At 57.8% G+C, this 25088-nt stretch overlaps 1 protein-coding gene across 1 annotated transcript; it reads left to right on the forward strand.

Moving 5' to 3' along the window:
• Positions 1–288: 288 nt before the first annotated feature.
• Positions 289–22708, forward strand: ITGA5 (integrin subunit alpha 5). Its single transcript, XM_004583143.2, has 30 exons — positions 289–778; positions 6107–6240; positions 9083–9195; positions 9321–9441; positions 9607–9668; positions 9757–9802; positions 10053–10178; positions 10350–10394; positions 10489–10532; positions 13609–13665; positions 13765–13817; positions 14055–14263; positions 14477–14668; positions 14845–14890; positions 14987–15088; positions 15235–15290; positions 15413–15567; positions 16097–16234; positions 16352–16419; positions 16611–16761; positions 16868–16960; positions 17053–17132; positions 17215–17295; positions 17397–17502; positions 17679–17831; positions 18553–18636; positions 18744–18857; positions 19432–19533; positions 20817–20939; positions 21653–22708. The coding sequence occupies exons 1-30, from the start codon at positions 402–404 to the stop codon at positions 21734–21736; spliced, it is 3315 nt and encodes a 1104-aa protein (XP_004583200.2). The 5' UTR covers positions 289–401; the 3' UTR covers positions 21737–22708.
• Positions 22709–25088: the final 2380 nt, after the last annotated feature.

A 25088-nucleotide genomic window follows, 5' to 3' on the forward strand; every position in this document is an offset into this window, starting at 1 on the left:
GTGGCCCCGGAAGGCCAGGGGAATCCCAGCTGGCCGGCCGCCAGCCGCTGTCTCCCGGCTCCCTGGATCCTGAGCGAGCGCGGAAGACCCCCATACACCATCCCCAGGCTCCCGCCCTCTGGAGGTGATTTCTTTCCTCATTAGGAAATTCTCCGCTCCCTTTTTCCGACTCCTTTTCCGAGCGTTTACGTTGTACATCTGGAAAGGAGGGCGGGGGAGGGGGAGCCGAGGAGGGGAAGGGCCCGAGCCCGCCCAGCCGGACCCAGTGGGGACGCCCGGCGTCCAGCTCTGGACCTGGGCGAGGGCTGGCTGGAGGTTGCTAGTGACCCTCGCAGCCCCTTGGGGGCCGCGAGCAGGGACGGGGTGCAGGGAGCGGGTTCGGCGTCCCCGGGAACCCAGAAATGCCCCCCCGCCAGCCCCCTCTGCAGGCGGGGGGAGGGCCCAGCCGGGAGTTTGGCAAACTCCTCCCCGCGTTGAGTCATTCGCCTCTGGGAGGTTTAGGAAGCGGCTCCGGGTCGGTGGCCCCAGGACAGGGAAGAGCGGGCGCTATGGGGAGCCGGGCGCCAGGGTCCCGTCTCCACGCCGCGCCGCTGCGCTGGGGCCCCCGGCGCCGGCCCCCGCTGCCGCCGCCGCCGTCGCTGCTGCTGCTGCTGCTGCTGCTGCCGCCGCCCCGGGTCGGGGGCTTCAACTTAGACGCGGAGGCCCCGGCGGTGCTCTCTGGGCCCCTGGGCTCCTTCTTCGGCTTCTCGGTGGAGTTTTACCGGCCGGGGACGGAGGGGTGAGTGAGGAGGGGGTCGTGGCGGGGAAGAGTGAGGTGGGGGCGGCTCGGAGAGTTGGGGGGCGCGGCTGGGGTCTGCAGGGGGGGGGATCGGAGTTGGAGGGCGGAGCTTGGAGAGGACCGGGCTGGAGCTGGGGGCCCGCGCTCGTGGACCGAGGCGGTGGCGGGGGGAGCCGTGGCCGGCGTGGAGGGGCTGGCGAGGGATCGGAAGGCAGAGCTGGCTGTGTCTGGAGGCGTCGCAAAGCTGGGAGCTGGGGAAGTCTCAATCGGGGGTCCTAGGGCCAAGGGAGGGGAGAGCGCGGGGACCAGGAGATGAGGGTCTTCGGTTGGGGGTGCAGAGGCCTTGGAAGAGTTCGGGGGGGGGGCACTAGAAGATCTCAAGACCCATGGGGCCATTGTGCGGAGAGGGAGGGGAGTTGGAGCTTTAGGGGACGGGTAAAGTGGGAGGGGATTCAGAGACCGAGGGGGTCAGAAGGTTAAGTGGGGGCCAGCCTTGGTCTCCCCTCCCCCCTCAACTCAGACTGGGCAAGACCCGTGAAGGGGACGGCGACTGCCTCTCCTTTCTCTTAGGTTGCCCCCCAGGCCTTTTCCCCTTCATCCTCCACCCCCTGCGCCCCGATGCGGGGATCTGAGAACTTGGAGGGAGAGCCAGGGGACCCTGGCCATGGGGGCTGCTGGGGCTGGGGGCGGGCTCGGCCCTGGGCGGGTGCGCGGCCGTGTCGGGAGGGGCGTGTGAGCGCGTGGAGCGGGTGGGCGGGTTCCCTCTTCCTCCAGCTCTTGGGAGGAAGAGAAAAGCTGATTTCCTGTAGCTTGTCGGCCGGCCGGAGCTGAACTGAGTCCGGGAGAGCTAGCGCTTCAGTTAGAAACTTGGAAACCCGCGACTCTTCCCAGGTCTCTGGCCAGGCGTCAGAACCAGGGATCCAGGACCTCCAAAAGCCTCCAAGGAGAATCCGGTTCCCTACTCAGCCAGCTGATGAACAGACTCGGACCCTGGGTGCCAGGAAAACGGGTGCCCACAGGCTTGGGTGCAAGTAGGAGTTAGAGGCAACTTTAGAACAAGGCGGGAGATTGGGAAGTCTGCAGGGAAGGGGTCAGGGACCCCAGATGGCATTGTCCTGATGGTGCCCCCTTCTCTGGAGTAATGCCCCACCCCCCAGGGTCTCCGCGTGGACACAGCCCCTGTTTGCACATGTGATCCACTCAACTGCTGGACCTCCAGTCCTTGTCCTTCATTCTGGAGGGCTTCATCTAACTAATTGGGGGGGGGGGGGTAGTGGAGGCAGGTTGCACCTTTGTATGTAGGATTTAGGGTTGGAGGGGGGAAGAAAGAAGGGTGTTTAGTCCCCAGCTGTTGGTGCTGGGCTTTTCAACGTCCCCACCCCACCCCCCTGGCCTTCTGCCCAAACCCCATTGCGTCACCCTATCCTGGAGCCCCTGTCAGGCCTGGCCACCCCCAGGTCCGCTCAGACTCCTTACCACAACTCTAATGGAGGAGGGGGGAGGGCAGGCAGGGCCTGGAGATGAGGGTGCCTAGTGTGTGGCTTTTCACCTTCCCCTCTGCCCTCCACCACTCCACCAAGGAGTGGCCCTCTTTCAAACACTCTTCTGAGACATCTGCACTTTGTCAAGCTCCTGGCTCCCTAGGTGTCTGTCTGGCTCTTGGCCCGATGCTGCAGTCCCTAAACCCTCTTCTTAAAAAAGATCCCTCCCCACACCCCAGGGATCCCAGGAGTCCAGCCTGCACTAGTTCTTGGCAACGCTGCCTTCCAGTGTGGCCCAGAACCTTCCACCTCCCCAGGGACCTCCCTCCCACCACTGCTGGACCTGTCTCCACAGGAGGCTGACAGAGCCCCTTGGCCAGGGCCATTGCCAGAGAGGGAGGACCTTTGCCCTTGGCCTCTCCCGCATCACCTGTCACACCTGACACTACAGCAACAGGACAGGACAGACCAGGACAGGACAGGGCAAGCATTATAGAGGCCCCCCTGGCCAGACCTCAGGCAGTGCTATGAGCACTGACCCATTCTTTCATAGCTTTATTTTGTATTTATTCGAAAGGCAGAGTTACAGAGAGAGAGGGATAGACAGAGGGAGATGTCTTTCATCTGATGGTGGACTCCCCAAGTGGCCACAATGGCTGGGAAAGCCAGGAGCTAGGAACTTCTTCCAGGTCTCCTTCATGGGTGGAAGGGGCCCAGGGACTTGGGCCATCCACCCTGCTGGATTAGAAGTAGAATGGCTGGACGGACTCATACCACCACCCATATGGGGTGCAGGTGTCACCAACTGTGGCTTTATCCATCTCACCACTGACTCCTTGCTGTGACCAGAGCCAAGTTACTTGAATTCCTGGATCCTGATTTCCTCTTGAAAATCAGACACCTGACTTAGAGCGGCTGTTCTGCTGACCGAATGGGACACTATGTGGACCCTCCCTGGTCCACACAGGGGCATCAGGTCTGGCAGAGTTTTCATGGGGTGGCTGCCTTCTGGTTTCTGGTTTTCTTCTCCCTGGCTACCACCTAGTTCTTTGTTTAGGTTCTCCCTCCGCCCCTTCACCCGATCCTACTGGCTTTAGTACTTGCTTATGACAGTGATGATAGAACCATCCTTCACATTCTCCTAGCACTTTCCCATCGATGGCTGCATTGCTTGTTACAGAAATCCCGTGTTAACCAGCCCAAGTTGAACTACTCATCAGCCATCTGCAAAAATCTGAGCCTTCAAGTCAAAGAAACTGAGAACTAGAACTCATTGACATGGAATTCCTCCAGCGGCTGTTTCAGGACACCCCATCGTTTTATGAATGGAGAACTCAGGGCTTGAAGGAAGAAGAGGTGGGCTGCGTAGCCAGAGGCAGGCCTGGCACATCCTTGTCTGTGAATGCATGCAGGATCTGGTACCAGTGCTCTTCTTTGAGCCTGGCCAGTGCTGCTGTCAGTCCCACAAGAGCGGGACCCATGGCCATCCCCTGCCCCCCAACCTTGTCAGGCCAACCAAGTCAAACAGTAACCGAGTATTGAACAGGGGTTTGGTTAATCAGCAGCCTGGCTGGAGAGATACAGGAGAGAAGGCAATAGATTGGCAATGGCCGGCCTAGGAACCAGAATTCCTGGCTGGCGGTGGGTGGTGGGTATTGTGAGTGATGCTGGGCAGTGCATTAACTTCCCTGGAATTTTCCCTGTTTGTAAAATGAGGGCTGATGAATTCCTTTTATCATTTCCTATGAACCGAAACACATCCATCGCCAGAGTTTGTACTCAGCACGATGGCCAGTGTCTCTGTGTGAGTCTCTGTCTGATGCCAGCCAAAAAGCAGATACACTTGACATTTTAATTAGCCCAGGCCACTTGACCCAAGCAGATACACGATTTCCATCGGGCTTTCTGAAATGAGGAGAAAGAGCACCAAGACTCTGCTTTGTCACCTTCCTGGGCCTCTAAGAGGGGTGACCTGCTGGGTTACAGGGGCCAAAAATGGACATGTATGAGGATGAGCCAGCTTCCAAGGCATCCTGCTTGGGTGGAAGGACCGTGGACTGTACACACTGGAGTTGTGGGGATGAGAGACTGTGATGTCCAGGCATAGTCATAACCCAAGAGCAGGTGAAGTCAAAGCTTGAGAGAAGAAGAGGGGCCCTTGGCCTCAGCCCTGGACTGTAGGACACCTGGTTGGAATCCAGAAGGAAGTGGAAAGGGTGCTGCCACCAATACTCTGAGTTGGGGTGGAGCCAGAACCCCAGATCCCCCACTCCCACCCCCAGACCATGTCCTGCCTCCTGGAACACAACTGCTGTGGCCCCACTTCAGGTCAGCAGCCTTCTCCGCCAGGTTCTGTGGGTTGGTTTCCCCAGCTCTGGACAAAGCAGCCTCACCCTCTGGATTTGGTCATTGTGCCTCTGGCACGGCCTGCTCCCCCCTCCCGCCCCAAGCTAAAGCATGAGGGAGAGGGGTGGGGCTCAGTGGGTGGGAGACAAACGGAGAAGTGAGAGGTTGGCAACAGACAGGAAGCCACAGGCTGTAAACATTTCCTGTCCCCAGGATAACAGAGGCTGGCACCTCCCCTCCCCACCCCCTATAACTTCAGGAACTCTCTCCCCCTGCCTTTCCCCATCCTGTTCCCCTGCACCTGGCTTCTCTTCTCCCCCAGTTCCATAGGCTTCTCTGCTCACACCCCTTGCATTTGCTCTCTCAGCTGTTTCCATCCCCTAAGCCCCTCTTGGTGTACCTGCTCCTCTTGGAAGAGCCCCTCCCATCCCTGCCAGCTTTTGTAGGGTCTTTCATAGTCCCTATATGGGAACTGTTGGAGCCACCCCCACATCAGGGACCATGGGTATTGGGGTTCTGAAAGCTGAGAGGGGACAGAAAAAGCCACAGGGATGGTTCTGACAGCAAGAGGGAAGTTAGGGACCCCTAAACCAAAGCCAAGGGAGCGAGCAGTTATAGTAGCTCAGGGCAGTGGCACTCATGGAGTTGAGCCAAGACCTTGGCTGCCCGCAGAGACACCCATCAGCTCAGCAGCCAGGTTGAGTGACCCAGCCTACCAGATGCAATGGTCACCGCCGCTGGAGAGCCTGGGGGAGCCGGCCCCAAGCGCCAAGAGCTGTGTGTAGGTCATGGAGGCAGACGACCTGGGCAAGGGGGTGGGGGCAGAGAAAAGATTCTCAGTACCTTTGCTGTAACCACCCGGAGACCTGGGAAGCCCCCTTGGAAGCAAACACGTGCTGGTCTGGGGAGAATGGTGGTGCCATGCCCCTACCCTGCCATGGAGCACATCCTGAATGCAATCTCAGGGGTTGAGACAGAGCCCCACACGGGGCCCTGGGACGAGGGTAGGCCTGGACCCTGGGGAGCAGTCCGCTTTGTCCGAGCTCCAGCTTCTCTCTCCATGCCTGCCGCTGCCTGATTTCCAAGACTCACATTTTCCTGCCACACGCCCCAAGGCTGGGCAGCTCTAGCAGCAGGACGCCTGGGGCTTGGCTCAGGGAAGGGTGTGGGCTTGGGACAAAAGGGTCCAGGCTGAGTGAGAGGAGGAGAGCCCTGCACATCTCATCTTGGGGGGGGTGAGGGACCGTGGCTGGGAGTGGGGGTGACAGGCAAAGGTGGGAGAGGACAGACTGTGGTGGGAGGAGGAGGGGGAGGTTGTGTTAGTGACAGCGGCACATGGGGACCGCCTGGCTCCAGCCTGTGTCTCTGGCATCCGTGGCATCTTCTGAGTTATAAATACAACCCAAGGGGCATCTCTTTCCCCCAGCACCCCCCAGCCAGCCCAGGGCCCAGAGAGGGCTGAGGTCCTGCCCTGATCCAACCTGCTCCTATTCCCGCACAGGGTGAGTGTGCTGGTGGGAGCGCCCAAAGCCAACACCAGCCAGCCGGGAGTGCTGCAGGGTGGTGCTGTCTACATGTGTCCCTGGGCTGCCAGCCCCACGCCGCCGTGCACACCCATCGAATTTGACAGCAAAGGTAGGCGGGGCGAGCCCGGGGAGGGCCTGGGGGCGGGGTTGACGCGGGAGGGGCGGGACCCGAGTGGGGCCCGCCCAGGTACCCCCACCCCACCCCCGCCGCCGCCACGTGCTCGCTCTCCCAGCACCAGCTCCCGCAAGCTCCGGCTCATTGCAATGCCTTTTCTTTTTTTTTTTTTTTCCCCTCGTGGCACTTACTCCACGTTCCCAGTCCGGCCCAGCCCCAAGAGGGCGGGCATGATTCAGAAACATGTGGCTCTCATTTCCCCTGAATCACCCACAGCCAGGGGAGGCCAGAGCGGGAACACAAAGAACGGGGTAGACTTCAGCTAGCAACCCTGCAGGCCCGGGGGCCGGGGCAGCCGGAATGACTCAGCCACTGCCCTCGAGGAACTCGGTCTGCACGGGCAGCCACGGGCTGGCAGGCAAAGGGAAACTGACACTATCAGCTAGCACTTGAAGGGCCCTTGCATCAGTTAGGCGTGCTTGGGGAGCTCTTTGCATCCATGAACTCACTTAATCCTTTCAACAGCTGTTTTATGTGTAAGGAAGCAAGGTCACCCAGCTACCAGCAGTGGGGCCAGAAGGTGAACTGGAGTAGGCCGAGATAGAGCCCAGAGTCAGGGGACAGCAAAAATAAATAGATAAGTGAAAAGCCAGGGAGTGTAGATGAAGGAGGTGAGGAACGAAAATCCAGAAAATTATCTTTCAAAGGCTTAGGGGGAGGGGCCAGTGCAATGGCATTGCACACCAAGCTTCTGCCTGCAGTGCTGTCACATTTTTAAAGGTTTATTTTTGTATGTTTATTAGAAAGCCATATATACAGAGAAGAGGAGAGATAGAAGATAGAAAGGAAGATCTTCCATCCAATGATTCACTCCCCAAGAGACCGCAACAGCTGGAGCTGAGCTGAGCCGATCCAAAGCCAGGAGCCTGGAACTTCTTCCAGGTCTCCCACGCGGGTGCAGGGTCCCAAAGCTTTGGCCCGTCCTCAACTGCTTTCCCAGGCCACGAGCAGGGAGCTGGTTGGGAAGCAGGGCTGCCGGGATACGAACTGGCACCCATATGGGATTCCAGCGTGTACAAGGGGAGGACTTTAGCTGCTAGGCTACTGCACTAGGCCCAGTGCTGGCATTTCTTATGGACAATGATTTCAGTCCCAGCTGCTCCACTTCCCATCCAGCTTGGGCGCCTGTACCCACACAGGAAATCCAGAGGAGGTTCCTGGCTCCTGACTTAGGACCAGCCCACCTCAGGCCGTGTGCCTGTTGGGCAGTGAACCAATGAAGATCTCTCTCCTTCTCTTTGTTCTGTAGCTCTGCCTTTTCAATAAAAATGAGTGGATCTTTATTTTAAAAAGAAAAAAAACCTTCCCACCCCCCACCTCTCCTCTTGTTGTAGCAATGTGGGCTAAGCCTCTGTTTGCCATGCCAGCATTCCAAGCAGAGTCACCAGTTCAATTCCCGGCTTCTCCACTTCCCAACCAGCTCCCTGCTAATGTGCCTGGGGAGGCATCAAAGAACAGCCCGGTTGTGGGGCCCCTGCACCCACTCATGTGGGAGACTTAGATGGGGTTCCTGGTTCTTAGCTTCCACCTAGCCCAGTTCTCGACCATTGGAGACAGAATTGGATGAGTGTCACAGGAATGAGAAAGGCTGATCTAGTGAGGGATTATAATAGAATGGCCTTGAAGAGAGGAAAAAAAATCAAGAAGAGGCAGGTGGTGGCATTGCGGTGCAGGGCACCTGCACACAGTTTCAGGGCGTGTACTCAGGAAGTCCCAGCTGCAGGACGCATCCCCCACTACACGCCCTGGCTTCAGTCGCTGTGTCCCTGCCACCTACAGGGGAGAGCAGGGTGGTGCTCTAGCCACCTGACCTCAGCCTGGCCTGGCTCTGGCTGTGGTGGGGAGTGAGCCAGTGGATGGATAATCTCTCTGTTCTCTCTCTTTCTCTGACTTTCAAATACAACGAAAGTAAATGATGTTTTAAAAAGAGATGGAAAACGTTCCTGCCGGTGTAGCCAATCAGGGAACCGTGGCAGTGAGAGCAAGCATTCGTGCGCATTGCATACTTCCCTGGGCGACCATGCAGTGTGGGTGTGGGCTCATCAGCTGTAACCAATGTGGTGTGGTAACTGGAGCCTTAATGACAGGGGACACTGGGTGTGTGTGCGAAGGGGAGAGCCTGTGGGAATCCTCTGAACTTGCCCACCCCTCCTCCATTCTGCTGTAAACCAAAAACTGCACTTTAAATAAAAAGTCCCATTAAATATATATATATTTTAGCAGTTGGGTGTGCACTTAGCCCAGTACTGAAGATGCTGGTTAGGAACCGTGCATCCTGCATCGCATTACGTGAGCCGGAGACCCGGCTGTAGCTCCTGTCTCCAGATTCAGGCTAACACACACCCTGGGAGACAGGCATGAGGGATGGAGGAGCAGGGTCCCCACACATCCATACCTTCGCTACTCATCAAGCACATACACACACACGCACACATGCACACACGAGATCTAGATTGAGCTGACACCCATGTGCAGCTTCAGCCTACCCAGTTCCAGCAACAAAGGCATTTGAAAGAGACCTGGCACATGGGAGCCCCTGCTCTCCCTCTCTATCTCTCAACGCTTGAGAAGTACAGCAGAGGGGCTACTCTTGGGCATCAGCCATTGCCCCCCACCAAGGGGACAGCTGGATGAGGAGGCAGAGGGAGCAGGGGGAGACGGCTCCTGAAGCCCAGGATGGGGATGCCCTGGTGCACAGCAGCCTGCAGCTCTGTGCCCATGCCCCTGCCCAGTGAGTGATGAGGGCTCTGCTCAGTCCCCTTCTCACTTTCCCAAGGCCCCCGCCTCCTGGATCCCTCCGTCTCTGGAGCTGAGAAAGAGGAAGCTGTAGAGTACAAGTCCTGGCAGTGGTTCGGAGCGACGGTTCGAGCCCATGGCTCCTCCATCTTGGTAAGAGGGCCGGCTGGCTGGGGAGGATGTGTGTGATGGGGGTGTTGGGGTGTTGGGGTGTTGGAAGGAGGGAGAAGGGACCTTCCCTGACCGGCCCTGAAGCGCTCCCTGCTGGGCTCTCCCAGGCTTGCGCTCCAATGTACAGCTGGCGCACAGAGAAGGAGCCGCACAGCGACCCCGTGGGCACCTGCTACCTCTCCACAGAGAACTTCACCCGGATCCTGGAGTATGCACCTTGCCGCTCAGGTAGGCGTGTCTGCTTTCTCTGGGAGCCGCATCTCCTTGTGCCCTGGCAGATGCTCTTCCCCCCAAACTCCCCAGGCAGTGTGAGCCCTCTGTCCACTGTCCGCTGCCCCTTTTCTGCCAGCTCCCTGCCCACGGCCTCTTTTCTCACCACCATCTTCCTCACAGATTTCAGCTGGGCGGCAGGACAGGGGTACTGCCAGGGGGGTTTCAGTGCCGAGTTCACCAAGGTAAGGGGGTGAGCTGAGAGGGAAGGGGGTTGTGGATGATGGGGGGATCCCTGGGGAGGTCAGGGACCCAGCTCCTTTCTACCCGCAGACCGGCCGTGTTGTCATAGGAGGACCTGGGAGCTACTTCTGGCAAGGTAAATTATTCCCTGCCATCCTGGAGTGCCTGGCATGGGGCCTCCTCGCCACATTGCAGTGGGAGTCACTTTTCCTCCCCGTCCTGGTCCCCCTCTGCCTCTCCTCAGCCTCACACGTCCATCCTGCCACTCTGCACACTCCTGTTGAACCAGACTGCTCATCTCCTGCGCAGCTGGGGCCCCCTGCACCCCGCATCCCTGCCACCTGCCACCTGCCCTTCCAGCCACACCCTCCCCATCCCTTCCCCAGGCCAGATCCTGTCTGCCACTCAGGAACAGATTGCAGAGTCCTACTACCCCGAGTACCTCATCAACTTGGTGCAGGGCCAGCTGCAGACGCGCCAGGCCGACTCCATGTATGACGACAGCTACCTGGGTGAGCCAGCGCGGAGGGGAGGGCTCAGGTGCTATGCCCACTCCCCTTCTCCCACTCTGCCAGCCTTTGAGCCCTCCATGCCACCTGTTGGGTGACTGTCAAGGGTTTGAGGAAGGGAGTCTGAGCTGGGCCACAGCAGAAGTGCTAACATCCCCTGCCCTGTCCCCCTAGGATACTCCGTGGCCGTGGGTGAATTCAGCAGGGATGACACCGAAGGTGAGTGTGTCGCCAGGCTGGGCTAAGGGAGGTGGCAAGGGGAGGAAGACGCGGGCACGGAGACAGTCACCCACCGCCTCTCTTCTCTCTGCAGACTTTGCTGCTGGCGTGCCGAAAGGGAACTTCACCTATGGCTACGTAAGTTCCGACCTCCCACCGGCCCCTGACCTGGGACTGGGACCACACAGCGGGTTGTGAGAGGTTCGGGCTGACCCGGGTTCGAGTTCTGGCACTTGCTATGGAGGGGACATTCTGTTCTTTCTTTGTAGCCTGCTTCCTGTTTCGCCTCTGGGAGCCTTGTCTTCTCTGTAGAATGGGGTAATAATAGTTCTGAGCTCACACAGCCTCATGGGGATGGAATGAGATAAGCACCAGGGTGAAGGGCTCAGCCGCGCGCAGCTGGTCTTGTTATTATTAGAACCTGACAAGCGCTTTAAAAAGCATACAGATAAGAGTGCCCTAAGAGTGTGTCACATTTGCAACCTTACGAAGGCCAGGTGAGAGATAAGGAGACCAGGACCTCACACACCGTGTCATGAGGCACCGCTAGCACAGATGCACCTGATCCTAATTGAAGGAGGAGTCCCCTCCAGTGCAACGGGCACTGTCCTTTATGGCTTCTACGATCTGCCTTTTTTTTTTTCTTAAAGATTTATTGATTGTTATTGTAAAGTCAGACTTATAAAGAGGAGACACAGAGAGAAAGATCTTCCATCTGCTGGTTCACTCTCCAAGTGGCCACAATGGCTGAGCGTGGCCATGCTGAAGCCAGGAGCCAGGAGCTTCTTGCGGGTCTCCCACGTGGGTGCAGGGTCCCAAGGTTTTGGGCCATGCTCGACTATTTTCCCAGGCCACAAGCAGGGAGCTGGAAGGGAAGTGGAGCAGCCAGGATACGAACCAGCACCCATATGGGATCCTGGCAGGCACGCAAAACAAGGATTCTAGCCACTAGGCTACTGTGTCGGCCTTTTTTTTTTTTTTTTAAGATTTATTTATTTTATTACAAAGTCAGATATACAGAGAGGAGGAGAGACAGAGAGGAAGATCTTCCATCCGATGATTCACTCCCCAAGTGAGCCGCAACGGGCCGGTGCGCGCCAATCCGAAGCCAGGAACCAGAAACCTCTTCCGGGTCTCCCACGCAGGCTCAGGGTCCCAAAGCCTTGGGCTGTTCTCCACTGCTTTCCCAGGCCACAAGCAGGGAGCTGGATGGGAAGTGGAGCTGCCGGGATTAGAACCAGCGCCCATATGGGATCCCGGGGCGTTGAAGGCGAGGACTTTAGCCGCTAGGCCACGCCACCAGGCCCCCTTTTTTCTTTTTTTAAGATTTATTTCTTTTCATTTGAAAGACAGTTACAAAGAGAGACAGAGTGGTATCCCAGGCTCAAGCACTCGGGCCATCCTCCACAGCTTTCCCAAGTACAGAAGTAGGGAGCTGGAGGGGAGGTGGAGCAGCCAGAGCTCATAAGGAGATACCAACACCACTGGCTGCAGCTTAACACACTGCACCATAAACACTGACCCCATGGGTAAATATTTAGAACTAGGTCTGTCTTGTTCCAAAATCAGTATTCTTTCTGCTCTGATAATTTCTGGAATAATTGTGACTGTGAAACAGCAGAGTCAGGAAAGGAAAATTTCCTTTCTAAAGAGGGGCTAGGTGGGAGAAGGTTCTGTGACGGGTGGGCAGAGATGAAGCCAATCTTGGACCAAGCTTGCAGGCTCCTGGGGGGACCAGGGCTAAGAGCAAAAGACTGAGCAGAGACCAAAAGGGCAGGGCTAGCCTGGGCGGAGTCTGAGGCTCCGAGCAGTGGGCTCCAGGCCAGACACAGCTGTCCTCAGTCCATGGAGGGCAGTCTGGCCACGGGGTGGGCAAAGGGACGCAGACGAAAGCGAAAGCTGTCCCATGTCCTGGGAGAGACCTCCCAGCAGTCACCGCAGGAACTAGGACTGCTGGGGCTAAGGGGGGAGGGTAATGGGTGCTTTGTGTTTTGTTGATTTGGTTTGGGGAATTTTAATTTATTTATTTGAAAAGCAAACTTAGAGAGAAGGAAGGAGAAACAGATCTAGAGAGATCTGTCCACCTGCTCGCTTGTTCGCTCCCCTCGATGGCTGCAATAGCCAGGGCTGGACCAGATCAAAGCCAGGGAACACAAGCTTCTTCCTGGTTCCCCACATGGGTGGTGGGCACCCAAGCCCCTGGGTCATCCTCCACTGTTCCCCCAGGCACATTAGCAAGGAGCTGGATGGGAAGTGGAGTACTTGGGGTTTCAGCTGATGCCCATATGGAATGTTGGCAATGTAGGCAGCAGCTTTACCTGTCACACAATGCTGGCCCCAAAGATTTATTTATTTTTATTGGAAAGGCAGATCAGATTTACAGGGAAAAGAAACAGAAAGATCTTTACTCCCCAAATGGCCACAGCGGGCGAAGCTGAGCCAATCCAAAGTCAGGAGTTTCTTCCAGGTCTCCCACATGGGTACAGTGTCCCAAGGTTTTGGGCCGTCCTCCACTGCTTTCCCAGGCCATAAGCAAAGAAGCTGGATGGGAAGCAGAGCAGCCAGGACATGAACTGTGTCCATATTGGACATTGGCACTGCAGGCAGCAGCTTCACCTGTTATGCCACAATGCTGGCTCCAAAGATTCATTTTTTATTTGAAAGAGAGTAACAGAGACCTCCCATGTGCTGGTTCAATCCGTGCTGCACCAGGTACCGGTAATGGCAAGAGCTTGTTCTGGGTTTTGTATGTGGGTGCAGGAACCAAACAGCTGGGCCATCTTTTGTTTTCCCAGACACATTAGCAGGGAGCTAGATCAGAAGTGGAGCAGCCAGGAACCAACACTCATATGAGATTCCAGCGTTGCAGGCAGGGGCACTATCCGCTGTGCCACAGGTTGTATGTGAGGCCCCAGTGTGCCTCTGGGTGCTGCTACTGGTGTCTTACTGCTCCCAGAGCACTCCTTGAGGTGCCAGGGAGAGAGCAAAGATTATTTGTTAATCTTCTATTCTTGTGGCTGGAGATGGGCAGGAGAGAGAAAAATCTGCTGGTAGCAGGTGAGAGATGGACAGGAGGCCCAGAAGGCAGACATGGGATGGACCCACCCGGCCCGGAGATTGGAACCGGGGACCCACCCCAGAGGTCCCAGGGAGATGGGAACCCTGGGACTGTCCCACAACCCAAGACCAATGTGCCTGTCCCCTCGGTCCCTAGGTCACCATCCTTAACGGCTCGGACATCCAGTCCCTCTACAACTTTTCAGGGGAACAGGTGAGGATACTCCCCCCAACACTCCCAGCTTCCCAGCCTGGCCCTCGGAAAGCTGAACCTCAGCCCTGACCCGACACTGCCACCCTGTCCTCCCCCCAGATGGCCTCCTACTTTGGCTACGCAGTGGCTGCCACAGACATCAATGGAGATGGGTGAGGAGATGGAAGAGGCAGGAGGGGACTGGGATGAGGGGCCAGGAGGGTTTTCCTCCCAGGATTTTGCTCTGTGGCCTTGCTGGTTCTCTCAGTCCGCTTGCTGGGGACTCAGGACCACAGACCTCTCCGCTCCTGGGACTTGGGTGGGAAGGAGCAGAGACCTGGGATGCACTTCCGGCACTAGGGTTGGGAGCAACTGTGAATGCCCAGGTCTGCCTCCTCTCCCTGCCCCAGGCTAGATGATCTGTTGGTGGGCGCACCCCTGCTCATGGAGCGGACAGCGGACGGGCGGTCTCAAGAGGTGGGCAGGGTCTACCTCTACCTGCAGAACCCAGCTGGCATGGAGACCACGCCCACCCTGACTCTCACCGGCCACCATGAGTTTGGCCGCTTTGGCAGCTGCTTGAGCCCCCTGGGGGACCTGGACCAGGATGGCTACAATGGTGAGCACTGGGGAAGTGCAGGAGCCTGAAGCAGAAGTGGGAGGGGCAGGCAAGCTAGGCAGGTAGGCACTTGAATATACCAATGCTTGGGTCTTGATGATAGGGGGACTGACGAGCAGTGCGGTGGGCAGGGGCAGTTCTGTGGTCTGGTGGGAGAGGTTGGGACCCCTGACCTCCTGGTGTGCTGACTGGTTTGCCTTGTGTGTCTTCCAGATGTGGCCATTGGGGCTCCCTTTGGTGGGGAGGCCCGGCAGGGAATAGTTTATGTCTTCCCTGGGGGCCCAGAGGGGCTGGGCACTAAGCCTTCTCAGGTTCTGCAGCCCCTGTGGGCAGCTGGCCACACGCCGGACTTCTTTGGCTCTGCCCTTCGAGGAGGCCGGGACCTGGATGGCAACGGCTACCCTGGTGAGCAGCCCCTCCCTGATGGTGGACAACCTTATATGCCTGTGTTCCTGGGTGCAGTTCTAGGACAACGCCACAAGAGGGTGCTGTCCCCCTGACCTCAGTTTCATTAAGACAAGAAACCAGAATGGGGTTAGAAAGAAAGGCTCCTGATTTGGGGGTCTCTTGGCTTCCTGCAGATCTGATTGTGGGGTCCTTTGGCGTGGACAAGGCCGTGGTATACAGGTATGAGTTGGGGGGTTGTGGGGAGGTATGGAGCAGCCACCTTCTGGCGCTGAGGCCTCAGATCCTGTCCACCCCACACCTGCTGTTGCCTGGCAGGGGCCGCCCCATCGTGTCTGCCAGCGCTTCCCTCACGATCTTCCCCGCCATGTTCAACCCCGAGGAGCGCAGCTGCAGCTTGGAGGGGAACCCAGTGTCTTGGTGAGTGCAGGAGCTGGGTGGGAGGGACGACCGAGGTTGCCCTGGGTCGTGGACAGCCAAGTCTGCCGGAAGGCAGAGGGGTGGATATGGAAGCGGGACACCTGCCCCAGCTGGAGTCTTCATGTTTCCCCTCGATGTTCCTGCAGCATCAACCTCAGCTTCTGCCTCAACGCTTCTGGAAAGCACGTCCCCAACACCATCGGTGAGGGAGACCTCGGGTGCAGGAGGGGAGGAGGGGCTGGGGACCTGGTGCCGCCGCTGTGTCGGGGGAGACACCCCCTCCAGGGCCAAGTGGAATCCCCTTGCGTGTCCCCCCGGCTACAGGCTTCGCAGTGGAGCTCCAGTTGGACTGGCAGAAGCAGAAGGGAGGAATCCGGCGAGCACTGTTCCTGGCCTCCAAGCAGGTCACCCTGACCCAGACCCTGCTCATCCAGAATGGGGCTCGGGAGGAGTGCCGGGAGATGAAGATCTACCTCAGGGTACGGCTCCAATGGCACCTGCCGCGCTGGGTGGGAACCTCTCCCAAAGCCACCAGGGAGGTGGGGTTATTTTCTTTATTTGAAACAGGATGACAGAGAGAGAGAGAACTTCCCAAAGGCCTCGATGGCCAAGGCTAGTCCAGGCCAAAGCCAGGAGCCTGGAGTTCCATACGGGTCTTCCACATGGGTGCGGGGGGTCCAAGCACTTGAGCCATATTCTGTTGCTTCCCTAGATGCTTTAGCAGGGAGCTGAGTTGGAGTGGAGCAGCCAGGACCCAAACCTGTGCTCTGATGTGGGATGCTGGTGTGACAAGCTGCAGTTTAACATGCTGAGCCCCAGTGTCAGCCCTTGGGAGACTACTCGAAGGGCCAGGGTCTCCTCTGGCTGAGGAAGGGGGCCCATTTTGAGTATGAGCAGAACTGTGCCCCAACAGGAACCAAGCAGGTGTACGTGAGAGGGAGACAGAGCAGCCAGGGTCCCAGGCCTGCAGAGCCCGCTGACCCTGGGAACTTTTTCCACTGGCCCCAGAACGAGTCGGAGTTCCGAGACAAACTCTCCCCAATTCACATCGCGCTCAACTTCTCCCTGGACCCTCAAGCCCCCGCGGACAGCCATGGCCTCCAGCCGGTCCTCCATTACCAAAGCAAGAGCCGGATAGAGGACAAGGTGAGGCTGGTGGGAAGAGGGCAGGGCTCTGGGCTGAGGGGGTGCCCACGGCCCAGCAACCATGGGGGACCCTCAGGATCTGAAAAATGCCCTACCCACCCCGGCCACCCCCACCAGGTTCAGATCTTGCTGGACTGTGGAGAGGACAACGTGTGTGTGCCTGACCTGCAGCTGGAGGTGTTTGGGTGAGCTGGGAGACCCCCGCAGGGCTAGGACTGCAAGTTGGCCAGCATTTGCTGAACCCTCCAAGTCCCGAGCATGGGCGGTCGGCAGCAGCCGCCATCAGCTGCAGAGCTGAACTCGGCTAAAACAGCCACTCCCTGGCCCCAATTTGGGGACTCACCCCCTGATGTCCCTGCCCCATGTGCCCCTCCAGCGAGCAGAAACACGTGTACCTGGGCGACAAGAACGCGCTCAACCTGACTTTCCACGCCCAGAACGTGGGTGAAGGCGGTGCCTATGAGGCAGAGCTCTGGGTCACCGCCCCTCCGGAGGCGGAGTACTCAGGACTGGTCAGACACCCAGGGGTGAGAGAGGATTCCTGGGCAGGGAGAGGATGGGGTATGATATCCCTTGTCGAGAGTGGATATGGTGGAGACCACCGAGCCTGACCCACACCCATGCCTCCTGCAGAACTTCTCCAGCCTGAGCTGTGACTACTTCGCAGTGAACCAGAGCCGCCGGCTGGTGTGTGACTTGGGCAACCCCATGAAGGCAGGAGCCAACGTAAGCAGGAGGACAGGAGGGCAGGGGCTGGTGGGACAGGGGACCCTGGGCTGGGGCTGGGAATGGGGTTCAATGCCCACCCTGTCCTGCAGCTCTGGGGCGGCCTGCGGTTCACGGTCCCTCATCTCCGGGACACGAAGAAAACCATCCAGTTTGACTTCCAGATCCTCAGGTAGTGAGCGGGGGGCAGGGCCTAGGCAGGTGGATTTCTCCCCATCTACGATCCCTGCCTTCTCAATCTACCCCTCCCACAGCAAGAACCTCAACAACTCCCAGAGCGACATGGTCTCCTTCCGGCTGTCTGTGGAGGCTCAGGCACAGGTCTCCCTCAACGGGTCAGTTCTCCCAACCACAGGGCATTTTTGGGGAGAGGGAGTGGGAAAGGAGGGTACACTGGGGTCACCTATGCCCTCATCTAAACCACCTCCTTCCTTAGTGTCTCCAAGCCTGAGGCGGTTCTGTTTCCAGTAAGCGACTGGCACCCCCGAGACCAACCCCAGGAGGAAGGGGACGTGGGCCCGGCTGTGCACCATGTCTATGAGGTGAGGAGGAGGTGGGGCCGGCATGAGTGACAGCCGGCTTCAGTGATAAGCCAAAGCTTGCCAGGGTGGGAAGAATGTACTGCCTAGAGGGGATCTGGCCCTGCTGCAGGGTACTGGGGTGGGCGGGCTGCGAGCCCTTCCTTCTCACACCACTCTTCCCCACTCCTGCCCCACAGCTCATCAACCTGGGCCCCAGCTCCATTAGCCGGGCCATGCTGGAGCTGAGCTGTCCCCAGGCTCTGGAAGGTCAGCCACTCCTCTACATGACCAAAGTGATCGGCCTCAGCAACTGCACCAGCAACTACCCCCTCAACACACAGGGCCTGCAGGTGAGGGGCCCGGGTGATGGTGTGGAGATGGATGGGGGCCCAGGCCAGGACCAGCGGAGGTAGTGCCCACAAGCAGGGAACACCCACAGGCACCTTGGAGTCCAGGGGAGGGCAGGCACCTCTGCTGTCCGCACCTCCACCTCCTCCTTAAACGCCTTCCTCATTCCCACCCCTCACTCGGTTCTCTGCAACATGTTCTTCAGGCCCAGCCCAGTGTCCACTCCTCCACGAAGCCTACCTTAGACCTCTCCCCTGAGGCCCCAGGGCGGGTTTTATCATCTCTGCTCATTCACAACATTGCAATCCAGGTGCACCACACAGCACTGACCACATGGGCATGGGCATGATCACCTGCCTTGTGTGCCAGCGCAGGGTGGCAGATGGAAAAAATCAAGGAAGGAGAGCGCTTGACAAATGGGAAAGTGACCTGCATGCCAAGCTCCTACACTGTGGGAAGTGAGAGACCCAACTTCAGCTGGCCTGTTGGGAAAAATCTCTCAGAAACCAGGGCCCAGCTGGGTGTCCTAGCTGTGAAGACCCTCGGCAAAGCCGTGCAAAGATCGGGGGTGAGGGGGCAACAGCAGGGCCCTCAACATTCATTTACACACCTGCTCCCATGGAAGTGCCAAGACCCAGCTCAGCCTTGCACGTGAGAGGTGTCAGTCAAATAGTAGGAAGCCTGGGAGCAGGCTGGCCTAACCGGGGCGCTTGCCTCTTCCAGCTGAACTCCGAGGATGCCCCCCACCACCTGAAAAGACGGGAAGCTCCCACAAAGAGCCACGCCTCCTTGGGGCCTCAGATCTTGGTGAGTTCCCCCCTGGGGAGGAGGCCTGGGCCCGTGCCCTGGGTTCCTGGGTGAGCTCTTGGAGCTGCGGGAGGGCAGAATGGCAGGCTCTAGCCTCTTCTTTCCAGAAATGCCCAGATACCGAGTGCTTCCGGCTGCGCTGCGAACTGGGGACCCTGCACCGTCAGGAGAGCCAGAGCCTGCAGCTGCATTTCCGAGTCTGGGCCAAGACCTTCCTGCAGGTGAGGGAACCTTTCCTCTCCCCTTCCTCCTCCCCCACAGTCTTCACCCCTCTGCTTTGGAGAGAGGGGCACCCAGGCCTGCGCTGTCTCCCGCTGTCTCCCTCGCTAGGGTTTAGACCAGCCTGCGTGTCGTCTGGTGCCACCTAGCGGCTGCATTGGGAGCCACCGCTTCCCTTTCCCAGCCCATTCTAACGGGGAACCTGCCAGATGTGGGGAGTGATGAGGGTGCATCCGCCGTGCACAGGCAAGCAGACATAAGTGTTGTAAAGGCCAGTCAGTTGCCAAGCCCACACGATAGGCCAGTGGTTGTCCTGGCTGTCAACCCACATTCATGATTCAGAAGCAGGGTTGTTTTTGTTTTGTTTTGTTTTGTTGGTGGAACATACAGCCATCTGATTATACATAGCTTAGTTACAATTATTCAAGTCCACACTTACTTTCCCGAAGAACCTTAAGACACATTCAGGAAAGGAGTCCAACCTGAGCCACACTGCAGGGAGCTGCTACCCCCCCCAGATCACAATGGGGGATCCCTGACCCCCTACTCTCCCTTCCCCCTGTTCCCCCCGACCAGAAGAAGCACCAGCCGTTCAGCCTGCAGTGTGAAGCGGTGTACCAAGCCCTGAGGATGCCCTACCGGATCCTGCCTCAGCAGCTGCCCCGGAAGGAGCTTCAGGTGGGTCTGGGGTCAGAGCTGCAGACTCACAGCCCTGCCCCTACACCTGGGGCGGGCCTTGTCACCACTACGTGTCGAGCATCCGCTCTGTGGCCAGGGATGTGGTGGTGAGCAGGGTCTGCAGGCAGGCTGTGGCAGGATAGCACTGTCCGCAAAAACCCGTCCTGAGGGCGCCTGGACCCAGTCTTGCAGGATCTGGAGGACTTCCTGGAAGAAGTAACATTCAAGCCAAGACCTGAAGGAACCAGTGAGGCTAACCATTCAGTGACAGAATATTCTGGGGAAGAGGTAGTGGTGTGAAGGGCCAGAAGAGACAATATAGCATATTTTGGGAACGTGCTTGTTTTGTTGTTTTGTTGTTGTTGTTTTTCTGTTTCAAGGTTTATTTATTTTTATTCAAAAGGCAGATATACAGAGAGGAGGAGAGACAGAGAGGAAGATCTTCCGTCCACTGGTTCGTCCCAAGCGGCCAAAACGGCTGGAAGCTGAGCCAGTCCAAAGCCAGGAGCCAGGAACTTCTTACGGGTCTCCCACACGGGTGCAGGGTCCCAAGGCTTTGGGCCATTCTCAACTGTTTTCCCAGGCCACAAGCAGGATGGGAAGTGGAGCCACCAGGATTAGACCCGGCACCCATATGGGATCTGGGTGTGTTCAAGGCGAGGACTTTAATCACTACGCTATCGCATCGGGCCCGGAACTTGCTTGTTTTTAAAGACATTGTTATTTGAAGAACAGAGGGATATTCCATCCATAATGGCTGCAGGGGCCAGGACTGGATCAGCCCTAAGTCAGGAACCAAGAGCTGCTTCTGCTCTCCCACAGGGGTGGCAGACACCCGAGCACTGCTGCTTTTATAAGCATGTTAGCAGGGAGCCAGATCAAAACCAAAGCAGTCAGAACTCAAACCAGCAGCACCCATAGAGGATGCCCACTGTGCCACCATGCCAACCCCTTATTATAAAAGACTTCACTGATTTCAAAGCAGAGTGAGAGATAGAGATCTTCCATCCACTGGTTCCCTCTCCTAACGGTCTCAATAATGGGAGAGCTGGGCCAGACTGAAGTCAGGAGCCTGGAAGTCCATCTAGGTCTCCTACATGGGTGGTACCAGGGATCTAAACCCTTGGGCCACCATCCACTGCTTTTCCAGGTACACAATTTTTCAGCTCAGAATGCTGTTACATCTGCTCCACATGAAAGGTGGGCGGTGGGTCTAGATCCAACGGCGAGTGTAGAGAAGCAAGAATTGCTGAGTTCTCGGTGACCTACCCCACCCCCTCCAGGTGGCCACCGCCGTGCAGTGGACCAAGGCGGAAGGCAACCAGGGCGTCCCCCTGTGGATCATCATCCTCGCCATCCTCTTCGGCCTCCTCCTGCTGGGTCTGCTCATCTATGTCCTCTACAAGGTCAGCCTCCCCTGGTCCTCAGTGCCCCGGGTGCCTGGGCTGCTTGCACCCATCCTCACCCCTCTGAGCCACAGTCCCCACTTTAGAGAGTTCCCTGGATCCAGAGTGGTGCCTGGCCTCTGTATGCAAAGAAACCATAACCAGCCCTGGCTAGCGCAGGGCACTCGTGGCTGTCACTTCGCTTGCAGTCCCCAAGTCTTCAAAACGCAGGGCCACGGCTGCTGTGTTGGGCGCTCAGACCCCACCCTGGAGCGTGACCCCGCCTCCCAGTCCCAGCTCAGCTAGGGCCTTTTTTTTTTTTTAAGATTATTTATTTTTATTTGAAAGGCAGATACCAAGATAGAAAGAAAGAATGAGGTCTTCAATCCTACGGTTCACTCCTTAAGTGGCCATAACAGCCAGAGCTGGTCCAGACTGAAGCTGGGAGCCAGGAGCTTCTTCCTGGTCTCCCATGTGGGTGCAGGGGTGCAAGGATCTGTGTGCCATATTCCACTGCTTTCCCAGGAACATTAAGAGAGGGAGCTGGATAGGAAGTGGAGCAGCTAGGATTCAAATAGATATCTGTGTGGGCTTCTGGAGTTGTAGGCTTATCTTGCTACACCACAACAGCACTTCAACAAGATGGGGAGACTGGGGCACTAGGATCCTCGGCAGACCCTCTTGGTGTGAGGGCCGGGTCCCGGGGTCTCTGAAGGCTCTTCCTTCTCCTTCAGCTTGGATTCTTCAAGCGCTCGCTCCCATACGGCACCGCCATGGAGAAAGCTCAGCTCAAGCCTCCAGCCACCTCTGACGCCTGAGACCGCCTGATCCCAGACTCCAACCCTGAAGACCCGGTCCCCCACCTGCAGGCCACTGCCAGGAAGGGAGCTGGGCACTCCTGAAGGTGCTGAGGGCCAGGGAGAAGCTCATCTCCCGCGCCCAGAGACATACTTGAAGGGCCGGAGCCGGGGCAGGGGGTACACAGCGGGGACCCTGCCCCCTGCACTGTGAAGGACCCGCGTTTACACGCGCCCTCCCTGTGGACCCACGCCCCGGCCTCCTTGCCACCTTTATGTCCTGGAGAGAGTCCAGAAAACGGCTCAGAACCATGGCTGGGGATCTGATCGGAATCCGTGGGCCAGAGTGGTCCCCCCAGGACTTCCCATCCAGTCTGGCCTGCACACAGCTGTCCCAGGGCCTTGCCAGAGACCCAAAAGGAGACCCCCCCCCCCCGCAGCCAGGACCCTTGGGGCTGGGGGATAACAGTCGGCAGCTCTGGACTTCCCCACCCTGGTGGGTTGCCAAGGAACACTAACGGTTGGATGGTGCCCCAGGACCAGCCCAGGACAGATGAGGAGCAATGCCATCCCGCAAGCCAACTAGGCAGCGGGAGGAAACAGGGGAACCAGAACTCAAGCGGGTCTGGTGTATTCAGCCCCTTCCTGGAGTCCGGGGTTGATCTGGTCCTTGATAGCCTATGCCAGGCAGACCCAGGACTACATGGGAGCCGGCTGCAGGCATGGGCCCCGGGGCCCAGCTCTCTATCCTGGACTCTGCAAAGGGCTGTGATGGCAACCCCCATCTGGAACCTCAGCCGGGCCCGCCACAGGCCCTCCCGGTTCCCCCACCAAGAAAGGGGGGCTGTGGGCCTGCAGGGTGTGGGTTCTGCCCGCCAGCTGCACTGACGCTGCCCTTCCTTACCCTACCCTCCTCCCACACCCTCCATCCCTCACCCCTGGACTTATTTAAACTCTGTTGCAAGTGCAATAAACCCTTTCCCATGCCCCACTGACCGAAGAAACCAGAATGCTAGCCTCCTTGCAAACAGCCCTGCACCTGCTGTCTCGGTGGGGAGACCAAACATGGCTGTCTCTCCTGCCACCTTAGCATCAGGAGCTGCAGGGAACCCTGAACGTCTTAACCCTCACTGTGTCCATCCACCCCAACCCTGTTCCCCAGCACCCCATGGGAGGAGAGCTGAGATTAGGGAAACAGGCAGGGGCTCCAAGTTGAGGGTGAGAGAGATGCCTCAGGGGACCCCCTGAGCATCCCTAATTCAGAGTAGCAAGATGGGGAAAAAAAAAAAAACATGATTCTGAGCTGGAAGGAAAAGCCAGTTTGGACTTTGTTGCTTAATTGTTGATTAATTTTCATCTGCTTGAGAACAACACAGATCTGCCATCCTGGTCCACTTCCCAAATTCTCATGACAGCCAGGACTGGACTAGACCAAAGCCAGGACTCCTACTTGGATAGCAGGAGCCCCAAGCACTTGGGCTATCATCTTTTGCTTCCTGGCAGGAGGTTAGATCAGAAGGAGAGGCGTCAGGACTCAATATTCCATTTGGCATATAGGCAGCTTAACCCACTCTTCACCCTCCCCCCGCCTGGTGTTTTCTTTTGAAAGCTCTTGTACTGGGCAAGGAACATATCACATAGCTTACACACCCACTGGTTCACTCCCCAGATGCGTACAACAGCCCAGCTGAAGCCAGGAGCTGGAACCTTGGGCTGGATCTCCCACCTGGGTGGCTGGCATGGAATCAAAGTACCTATGCCATCACCTGCTGTCACCCAGGGTGTGCGTCGGCCAGAAGCTCGTGTCAGATCCAGACACTGAAGGGGAATGAGGGCATCCCAGCAGCAGCTCAGCTGCTGCAGCAAAGGCCTTCCCCCAAACCGGTACCACGAATTCTGTACACAAGGACACCCAGAGAGGTTATGTAACTTGCCCGGGAGCACACAGCAACTGGATCCTGTGAAAGCGCTCCTTCTCAATGAGAATACCCCAGGGTTTGGGTCTTTGAAAAGCAATCAGGCAAAATCAGCAAGTCCTCTAGGGTTCTCTTGCCTCCCAAAAGACTGCAGCAAAGGAAAGGGGGGGGGGGGGGGGAGGAGGTAAGACACCCAGGGCCGGCTGGGCTGGAATTTAGCCACCAGAGGGCAGCATAGGCACAAGTTAGTGGGAATTTGGGAAAGGGAAGATGTGAGGTCTTCTATGCATCATCCTGGCTGTTGACTGACTCGGGGCCTAGCGGTGCCTGCATCACCTCAATATAGCTCTCCTGTGAGACCAAGCTTGGACAGGACTCCAGGATGTGACTTCTTCACATTTCATACCTCTGGACTGACCTTCCAGAATCCATAAAAGAGGGCCAGCGGGAGAGGGAGGGACCTGATGAGGCCAAGAAGCACTGGGTATTTCCAAGGGTGGCGTGGCCGCAGCGTTACCTAGGGAAGCTCGAGAGGTCGAGAGTTCCCCAGCCAGAATGAGGCTGGCAGCCAGCAGAGGCCAAGGGTCAGATGTGAACCCCCTCGCCCTGGCTGGGGGGAGAAAATGAGGAAGGGAAGAGAGCCGTGAAGATGGGGCTCAGCCAGGCGCGTGTCTGCATCCGTCAGTCATCTTTGAGAGAGGAGAGGAGGGCTGGGCCACGAGTGCACAGAACAAGGAAGGAATTCCTTGAGCTCAGAAACGCCTGGAGTGATTGAATGCCCTGAGCTGCGATCCTTAGCTATGTGTGTCTCTAAGTTCTTATTTGCACGTTTCCCAAGCTACCAGAACACAGAACAAGGGTGGGTCCCACCGTGAGACCAGAACGATGGAGAGGAACATGGTGGGGAAGGAGTGTGTGGCAGGGGCAAGTGACCAGTAGTCCTGAGGCCTATCATGGGCTGTGTTGGTGGACGCGGCCAGGAGGAGGAAAGGAGGAAGTTCATAGAGCAGCTGGGGTGGAGGGAGGTTGCAGGGAGGGGGAGGGGTGTGGGGAGAGGCAGCTGGCAGGCGGCTAGCTGATCTGGGGGTCTCAAGTTTCTTGACATCAATTAGAGCAGCCGGTTTAGGCTCATTAGTAGCCCGGGGTGCAGGACTCATCAATAATGAAGCTGCCTCCCCCTCACCCCCCAGCTGCCTCCAAGGTCACCCCGCCCTCCAGCCAGCTGCCTCCCCTTCTTGGCAAGCTAAGGAACCCCTCTTCTTTGGCCACATCCCTAATGGGCAGTGCCCAGCAGCAGTGTAAGAAAGCGGGCAGAGGTCTCTCTCTCTTGGCACCCAGGTCCGACCCTGAGAAAGGGGAAGAGGCAGAGGCCCCGTCCCCCACCCCGAGGCCAGGCCGGGCAGCAAGGGTGGTCTTCTGAGAGCTCTGGGCCTTGGGATCAAGGCCTTGGTACACCA

This window comes from Ochotona princeps, chromosome 15, assembly GCF_030435755.1.
Source record: "Ochotona princeps isolate mOchPri1 chromosome 15, mOchPri1.hap1, whole genome shotgun sequence".
Lineage (NCBI taxonomy): Eukaryota > Metazoa > Chordata > Mammalia > Lagomorpha > Ochotonidae > Ochotona > Ochotona princeps.